This window comes from Puma concolor, chromosome E1 (genome assembly GCF_028749965.1).
Source record: "Puma concolor isolate L17-30 chromosome E1, mPumCon1.1.hap2, whole genome shotgun sequence".
Classification (NCBI taxonomy): domain Eukaryota; kingdom Metazoa; phylum Chordata; class Mammalia; order Carnivora; family Felidae; genus Puma; species Puma concolor.
In genome coordinates this window covers 44,738,754-44,747,233 of record NC_141680.1, presented here as the reverse complement: position 1 = coordinate 44,747,233, position 8,480 = coordinate 44,738,754, and the positions used below count along the sequence as shown (strand labels likewise).

The 8,480-nt window shown below is 57.4% G+C and overlaps 1 protein-coding gene across 8 annotated transcripts; it reads right to left on the bottom strand.

Annotated features, from left to right (window-relative positions):
* On the bottom strand, positions 1-8,202 carry ACBD4 (acyl-CoA binding domain containing 4). 8 transcript variants are annotated; one of them, XM_086687560.1, is made up of 10 exons: positions 8,074-8,202; positions 7,555-7,951; positions 7,170-7,290; positions 7,014-7,098; positions 6,633-6,753; positions 6,295-6,384; positions 5,910-6,019; positions 5,743-5,821; positions 5,020-5,150; positions 1-21 (listed from the first exon to the last, which is right to left on the bottom strand). In XM_086687560.1, exons 2-10 carry the CDS (start codon positions 7,640-7,642, stop codon positions 16-18), a joined length of 831 nt encoding a protein of 276 aa, XP_086543686.1. In that variant the 5' UTR covers positions 7,643-7,951; positions 8,074-8,202; the 3' UTR covers positions 1-15. The 8 variants fall into 8 exon arrangements, with proteins under 8 accessions (XP_086543686.1, XP_086543680.1, XP_086543681.1 ...); XM_086687554.1 differs by lacking the exon at positions 1-21 and adding an exon at positions 1,887-2,587; XM_086687555.1 differs by lacking the exon at positions 1-21 and adding an exon at positions 1,887-2,584.
* Between the last annotated feature and the right edge of the window lie 278 nt (positions 8,203-8,480).

The window sequence follows — 8,480 nt, the reverse complement described above, 5'->3', positions numbered from 1 at the left end:
AACGATGAAGCGTTTTCAGGCCTAGTAGCGTGAAGAAGAACATTTTATAAAGAGCAAGCATCGCGTCCGAAGAAAGGACTTGTCTGGGAACTCAGTGGTTCCGTGGGGAGGTGGTGATGGGTATGCCCCAAGGGACAGGCAAGCAAGACTGCCTCTGGGGCACAACCAAATGTTTTGAAATTGCCCACACAAGCCCCTGAGCTTCCAAGAATTCAGGTGCATCTGAAAAGCATGGCCTTCTTTGTGCTGCTTAATCAGTCCTGCAGGGCTCCCTGTAAGCAAGAGCTGCCCCCCACACTGAGAGCTCCCTGAGAAAAGGGGTTTTGCAGAGAACTTGAATGGGAGTCAGAGACCTTTGTATTGTTAAAATTTCAGACTCCAGAGGACTCCTGGGTACTCTCATTCAGGGGGATTGAAAGGTATAGCTGAGCCCAGCCAGCCTCAGTTTACTGGGCAGGGCTCATTTGTCATATGTGGGGAGGGGTGGGCAGATGGATAGGTTGTGGGATTCTAGAATTCTGTCAAACAAGAGGCCAGGCACCTTGACGTTAACGGAGTTTTAACCCATCGCCAACTTTACATGTCTTGGTCATTTAAACTCTAGGACTGCCTTATGATGAAGAGATCTTCATCCTTATTTTACAAAGAAGGCAGCCCAGGTTCAGAGCAGTTAAGAATCTTGCCCAAGTCACACAGCTAGTTGTGTGCCCATGCCTGCATCCCCAGCACCACTTTGCCTCTTCTCCCGCTACCCTGCTGTTGTCCATCCTTCACACAAGGGTTTATTCAACCTCTGCTTGCGAAACTGGACTGGACCGCAGAGCAGCAGGGCCCGTGTGTCTGTTTTGAGGGACACCCTCCCCACCTTGGAAGAAAGACTGACAGTCAAAGAGTGACTGAGGCTACCAGTGGGTCGAATGATACCCAACCTTGGGCAGTGGTCAAGGCCAGGGGCTGATAGAGGGAACCTAGGAATTTAAGGGTCTCCAAGGAGACTTCAGAACTACCTCTTCCTCACCCAGGGTAGGAAGGTCCTGGGGCCCAGGCGGTGGCAACTGTGGCCCTCTGCAGATGGGGACCCTGGCCAGTGGCCTGTCAGGGGCCAACACTAGGAGGCGCTCGGGGTGGCGGATTCGCCACCGAATACAGGCCACTGCTAGAGCCAGGGCGGCCCCACGGGGTGGGGGCGGGGGCGACAGGGCTGTCGGAGATCAGAAGGAGGCCAAGGCCGCCCGGCGATGAGAAAAATAAGTTCGGGGCCCGAGCAGCGGGCGTCACCCGGAGCTCTGTGCCCACGCGGGCGCTCTGCCCACCCCGACGGGGGCTCCCAACGAGTGGCCCCGCCCCCACTCCTCAGGGTGGGGCGGGGACTAGGCTCCCGCTGGGTCTTGGCCTTCCAGAAAGTTCCCTGGGAAAGCCCGAGCGCGGAGGTCACGGGCGGGGACACCGGGAACGAGCAGCTAAGGAGGGGGAAGCGGGCGGTGGGCACTTCCGGGGCCGGGGACCCGAAGCCCCTTCCCTGCGGCCCGCGCACAGGGCAGCGAGCAGCCGCCCTCCGGTCCCGGCGCCGGCTTCCTCTCCACCCACCACCCCCCAGCTCGCCAGACGCCCCCCTCCGACGGGGCGGGGGGGGGGGGGGGAAGGTCGCGACATGGCCCCACCCCCCGGCCGTGGCGGCGGTAGGCGCCGCTCCCCTCCCTCGGCCGCCCCGCCCCCTTCGGGCCCAGGGCCCCAGTGCTCCCCTCTCCTGCCCCGGGAGGAGGGAAAGCCACCGGCCTCTCGGGACTGTCCTCGGGGGTACTGGGGGTGGGGCAGGGAAGACTTGTGCCTTGCGCGCCCGGACCCGGCTTCCCGCCTCACTCCGTGGGGACCCAGAAGGCAGAAGATCAAGGTCTTATTTTATTTAGTGAAACATTTGTGAGTCTTCCGTGAAGACGTCCTGAGTGTGTAAGTGCAGGGGGAGGGAGACCAGCAAAACGGAGCTCACTCCCCTGCCCCCAACTCGGCCGGGCCTCCTGGCCTTCCTCCCGCAGCCTCTCAGCCAATCATTCTTCCAGGCCCCGGCCCAAGTCCCAACTTGCCCAAGAGCTGGGCCTCCAACGGGAGAGACTGGGGTGGGAGAAGAGTCAGGTGACCCAGAGGGTGGGGAGGGCGGAGGCTGAGACCGGCAGCCCCGCCCCCGAGTCACGGCCAACTCAGAACCCGGGACGTGCACCACTACTGCACCCTCACCAGGGAGCCTGGGTGTTTGGGCGGGAGAGGAGAAGGTGTCCATGTGAAGCCGCGGGGAAGGATGGGCTCTTAAATGGCTCCCCGATAAGGGAGCGGTGCAGAGGCAAACACTGAATGGTGGGAACACAGAGTTAATGCTGTTCTCCTAAACCCTAGGAAGGCTCAGGGCACAGCAGGACAGGGGGCTCATAGCCACCTCAGTTGGCTACAGAGACCCCTCCACTGAGAGTCACCTCTTCTGGGTCCGAAACTGTCGGAAGAGCCACTGGACGATGAAGGGCCACAGGAGGAAGAAGAGCAGCGTGGGACCCGAGAGCCTGAGGGGCCATGGCCGGGCACCGGGCGGGGTCCTCTGCTGCCGAGAGGGAGGGAGTCAGGGGCCGGCCCAGGCTTCGGCACAGACCGGGCAATTCCTTAGGAACCTGCTTCCCGAGCTAAGTGGGAGTTGTGCCTCCCTAAGATCACAAGAACTGAGACAGGGAAGGCCCTACCCCTGAATCTGCACCACTAGAAAGGAAAGGCTCCTGGGGTTCCCAGTGTGTCCCTGACAGCTGACCTCCAGTGCCCTCCCGCATCCTCCTCTGAGGGCAATCCCAGGTGCCAAGGGGCCTGTAGGGGCTGCGCGGTGGAGAGAATGGCTTCTAGGCTGTTTCTACTGGGCCACAAAGCAGTGGCCCCGTTGGTGTGGCCTGAACACCCAATATTATAAAGGATGTGCCATATATTTCAAATGGTGCTCAGAGTTTAGCTTCTAAATCTCATTCTCTGCTGAAAGGAGCCAGGGCTCCTTGGAGAAGTGGCGAATTCCAGGTCCCGAGCAGGGAAGGCAGAGGTGAATGTGGGACATTTTGTACCAGAAAACAAGGAAACTTTTAAAGATTAATGAGGTCATGTTATAAGAACATAGGACCCCGCTTGAAAGGGTCTCCATTGACCAAAATTGTGCCAGTCTAAGCATCACAAAGAATAATTTCAGTTGATTGAGAGACTGAATCTTTAAAATCCATTAGTCCATAATGATACTCAGAGAAAGTTGGAAATTTGTCACTGTTGAGGTGGCTGTTCAATCAACTCCTTACTTTAAGATAGGTAATTAAACAGAATGAATTAAGCACTCATTCTGCCTTTCCATAAGGCGCTGTACTTCAGGGAAATCCTAGATGAAACTCTACAGTAAAGTGTCACCCTAATAAATGTTAAAAGAATAAGAGAATTTAAAAGTCAATGTTTCTTTTTTCCAAATAAATTATTGATCCAGGCAGGGCTTATCCATTAATTGTCAAAAATCACGTGGCAAATGGGGTCACGGGGAGCAGGACATGCCCTGGCTGGCAAGAGGAAAACACGACCTAACAGTAGGGAGATCGGACCGGCCCTCCTCCTTCATCCATGCCAGTGGTCCGTGCTAGAATCATTAACTGTGGGACATCCAGATATGTGTCCCCTGATGTGCAGAACATCACATGTGACATAATCTGGTCATGTAAACGAGCCAGGAGGATGTAATCAGAGAGACCTGAAGGGAACCTTCTCCTGGACCACTGGCCCAGTCTCAGTAAGCCAGTAGCAAGGAGAAAGCACCGGTCTAGATTAAAGGAGTCTTAAAGGACGGAGAAGCCACACGCAGCACATGTGCCTGGACTGGACAGACAGAGCAGCTGGAAAAGGCAATTTCGGGACAGCTGGGGAGATTTCGATTTGGATTGGGGATGTGACGATACGAAGTGTGTGCTAAAATATTGTCCTCTCGGGCTAGGTAGTGGAATGTTCTTATTTTTAGAGATGGAAAACCAGCTATTTCAGGGTGGAAATCACAATCTTCAGCATATAAAATGAGTTAGAAGTAAAATAAATAAATAAAGCCTTGCGGGGGGTGGGCGTTGAAAGATGGGTCTGAGGAAATTCCTGCCACCCTGGCTGACACCCACTGTGTCAAGGGGATTCAGGGTCACCCAGGTGATCCCCCAAGTCCAGCAATTTAGCTGTTTCCTGCCCCCACCACCCCAGGCTTCTCAAGAACAGACCTACTCCGTCAATGGGGAGTCCCAGCTTTGGAGGGAGACAGACCTGAGGCTGCTCTCAGCTCCGTCACTGGATGTGAATAATAATAATAATAGTAATTGGAGAAGTGCGGTGGACATTGCCTCATCTAAGCCTCACAGCAGCTCTGTGAGGTTCCTCTGGGCTGTGTGCCCTCAGGTGAATTACCCAGCCTCTCAGACACTTGGTTTCCTCTTCTGGAAAAGGGAAATGAAAAGCAAAACTAGTTCCTGGGGCTGTGCGGATTAAATGAGATAATGAAGTACGCGTTTGTTTGGCACTCAGTTGGGGCTCAGAGACTGGTGGCAGCGACTGATGCTGCAGGAGCTCAGGAGCAGAGGTGTGAGGGCCAAGCGGATCTAGGAGTAGAGGGGAGGGAGGGAGGGGCACGAGGGCTGAGTCATTTGGGAGCAAACCCTAAATCTGGCAACAGGCCCCCCCCCAGCCCCAGTGCAAAGAGCAGGCACGTCCTGGCCTTCCAAACTGTTGGAATTAGTGCTCATGTTCAGTTTCTATTCCGGCAAGAGCAGGAAAGGAGGGCCTCCCCCATTCTCCCTTCCAGGGTGGAAGCACTTCAGTCCCCCCGACTGCCCTGCCTGCAACGAGAACCACACCACTCTGAAGAAGGCAGAGGTGTGGGCAGGTGGGGAGTTAGGACGAAAGACAGAAGTGGCTCCACGAGGAGCCCAGAACAGAGAGCCTTGGAGTTCTGTCTCTATCTTGCCCTGGGCCTTGGGGGCAGCTCACCTGCTCGACGACGCTGGGCAGGCTCTCCAGGTTCTGCAGTCTACCCTGGACATCCCGCATGCTCTCCTGCAGCGCCCGAACTGTCCCCACCAGCCACGTGTCCAATTCCTGGGGCCCCAGCGGGCTGCCCTCTGCAGAGCACAGACACACAGGGAAGGGGACTCAGGAGGCAACTCAGCTAGGGACAGGGTGGTGGCAGGCTGGGGCAGGTCTGGGCAAAAGTAATAGTAGATAGAGGGCGATCCCTGGTACCAACTGTGATTTCTATAAAATCCATCCATGTGGCTGAGTAATGGGCTGCCAGGGGTTTGAATCCCAGCACCGCCACTCAGCTGTGTGACTTTGGCCAAGTCAGAAGCTTCTCTGAGCCTCATTTTTGTCTCCTGAAAGTTAGGGGGAAATGTCATTGCCTTCACAGGGCTGCTTACTCAGAGGAATAAAGAAGATAATATTTATGAAAGTGCCCTTAAGGGACACGGCACGTACGGAAATCCTAGAAGGGGATTGGACCGAAATCATTGTCCTTTGACAGTCCCCAATGGGAGGCCTACAAAGATGGGGCCGGGCAGGGACTTTGCCCATCCAGGCTGGTGTCTGGCTGTCTGGCAAGTGCCCGGTGCTGGACTTTCACCTCTGCCCCAAGAGGGCAGTCAGGGGAAAGCCTGGGGGCACCAGAATCACAGGGAATGGCGGAAGCGGGTGAAGGGTCAGACGAGGGCTCACCTTTCTCTGCGGGGAGCAGGGAGCTGTTTCTGGTGTCAGGCTCTCCTCCAGGGGCTCCCTTCTGCTCTGTCCAGACCTGCTGAGAGGAGTCACAAGATCCAAGGGTGGGAGTAGGGCAGCCAGGGCACAGTGGGGTGGGGAAGGCAGGGAATGAGGGGTAGTCTCACCAGCTCAGGTTCCAGCTGCTCCAGGGAATCACAGAAAACCTCGGAGTCCAGGTCCCTAGGTGGCTGGGACTCTGGGGAGGGGATAGGTGACACTGGTGACAAGACGGGGGCTATGGAAAAAGGCGAGGGGGTGTTCAAGGAGTAAAGGCACCTGCTCTGGGAACACGAGAGATACTGCCGTGGGAGGCATAGATGGGTCCCAGAAGTGAGGTCCTGGAACCAGAGTCTCAGAACCTGCCCCCTGGCCATTGCAAGCACAGGAGGTCTCAGTGTCTGTGGGCATGAATGAGGTGTGCCATCCAGCCTTCTCCCCTTACCCACCCCACTGGAAGCTCCCCACCCACCCTCTGGCTTTGGCTGTCTGTCCCTCCCCCCAGGCACTGACCTGGATTTGGGAGTGCTGGTTCCCTGGGGGGGCAGGGAAGCTCTGGGGCAGCCCTGGCGTCTCCATTCAGTGCCTGCTCTTTCCAACCTGCTGAGACACGGCACCCAGAGGTGGGGCTGGGAAGAGGCTGGAGCTTCCCAGTGAGATCAGCCCCTGCTCCTCATGAGCCATGGGCTCTGCCTGAGACCCACTCCATCAGGGGCGCTGGTTGGAGTGTCTACAGGGACATCACCTGGAGCCCTCTACCCCCAAATCCGCCTCCACCTGAGCAGCCCCCTCCGCCTGGACCTAAGAAGGTTCACTCAGCACTTGTGGAGCTCCCAACCTGGGGGCCTGACCTGTGACCCTTCTCAGGAAGGTTTCCGGGGGCCTCGGCATATCAGGGATCACCTGGTACAGGGGCTCGAAGTAAGCAAACATGTCCTCTGCCACCTCGCCCAGGGGCACTGTGTCGATCACCTGTGGGGCAGGGTGTCTATTGGAGAGGGGCCTGCACCTCCTTCCACTGTCCTCCTATCCCACTTGAACTGGGTCCCCTCCATCCTGTGCCCAGTCAGGGACCAGAGACAAGCAGGGTTAGAGAGATGGCATGTAGGTAGTAATTCCCACAGGGGTGTCAATGTGCAGGAAACCTAATGGGGGTCAGCCCTGGAAGGGTAGAAGATAGGCCACCTAGCTGGGACCTTGGGGACAGAAAGAAGCCTGCAGCCTCTCCCTACCTTCTGTGCCACCAGCTTCATCTCAGTGATGTAGGCAGACATGGCCTCCTCCCTGCTCATCTTGCCCAGGCTGTTCCAGGCATCCCTGGGGGGCAGAGCGCTGTGAGAGGCTGGTTGACAGCTGAGGCTTGTTTGCCCGGTGGGTAGGGGGCTCACCACTTATATCGTCCTATTGGGTCCCAGAACCCAGGCCGGGGGACGAGGCAGGGCCCCATGGTAGCTTGCTTGTAGTAGCTATAGAATCTCAGCATCTCTTCGTAGGAGGGGCGGTAAGAGCCTGGGCAGGGGGTGGGGAAGTGGAAGGCAGAGCATCACCCCCAGCTCCAAGAGAGTGGAAGTGGGGGGAGAACCACCCACCCTTGGAATGGACAGAGATGGTGAGGGTCCCACTCAGCTGGACTGGGACAGGAGGCAGAGGAGATCCCCAGGGCAGCCCAGGCAGGGACTTATCGGCAAAAACTGCAAGGATCAGAGCCTCCTGGGAAACCCCAGGCAAACCCCAATCTTCTTGACCCCCAAGTGCAGGTCCCAGCGCCCTCACCATTCTTAGGCAGGTTCTGAATGACACTGACTGCGGCCTGGAACTGTTTCTGGCAGTCCTGTTCTGGGCTTTCATTCTCGGTACCCATACCGCGCGCCTCTGAACCTTGGGGACCTACTGTTGAGCGACTCTACAAGAACAAGCTTCCGTATGAGCAGACCTCCACGGTCCACCCTGGCACACACCTCTGTAAGCCACTGGTCCACTTTCCAGAGGGGAAAACTAAGCTCTACATCCGAGTCAGGTGCCCCGGGAGGTCAGAAGCTGCAGCTGAGACTCCTTTTCCTACCCCAGGGCAGCACGGGTGGGGGCCAAGGCGGGCGGATAGGACCTCGGTGGGTGGGTGGAGGCAGGTGCCAAGAGCCGCTGTCCCTCTCTAGACGCACATTTCCAACTCCTAGACCGGAGAATGGGCAAGCCAAGAGGAGTCAGGGCGGGGCCAACACTCTCCCACCTTGGTCCTCCACTCCTTCTGCCCTGGGGTCCCCCACCCCAGCCGCCCGGCCATCCGGCACTCACCCTGCAGCGCCTAATACGCGGACTAAGGTCCCGGTCTCGCCACTAGCCGGAGGCTTCCGACTGACCTCCGGGCCCAATCTGACCGGGATGTGGACGCAGGGGGGGAAATTTAGGCCAATGAGAGGGCTCGTTTCAGCTTCTGCTTCTATACCTCAACCACTCAGCATGGCCCTTTCAAGGTTATGCAAATAGTTTAGCTGCGGCTCTCCCAATCAGTAGAGGCGAATCCGCCAGCCTGCTCCCCAACCTTGGAGGACCAGAGGCGGGAGGCAGCGCCCCCTGGTGGACCTAGTAAAATAGCGCGGAGTCCTCGCGCCCCCTGGTGGAAACCTGCGTCTGTCCTCCGAACCCAGGTCCTGCAAATCTGAGCAACCCAATTCAGCTCCTTAGATCCGCCCTCCCCTCCC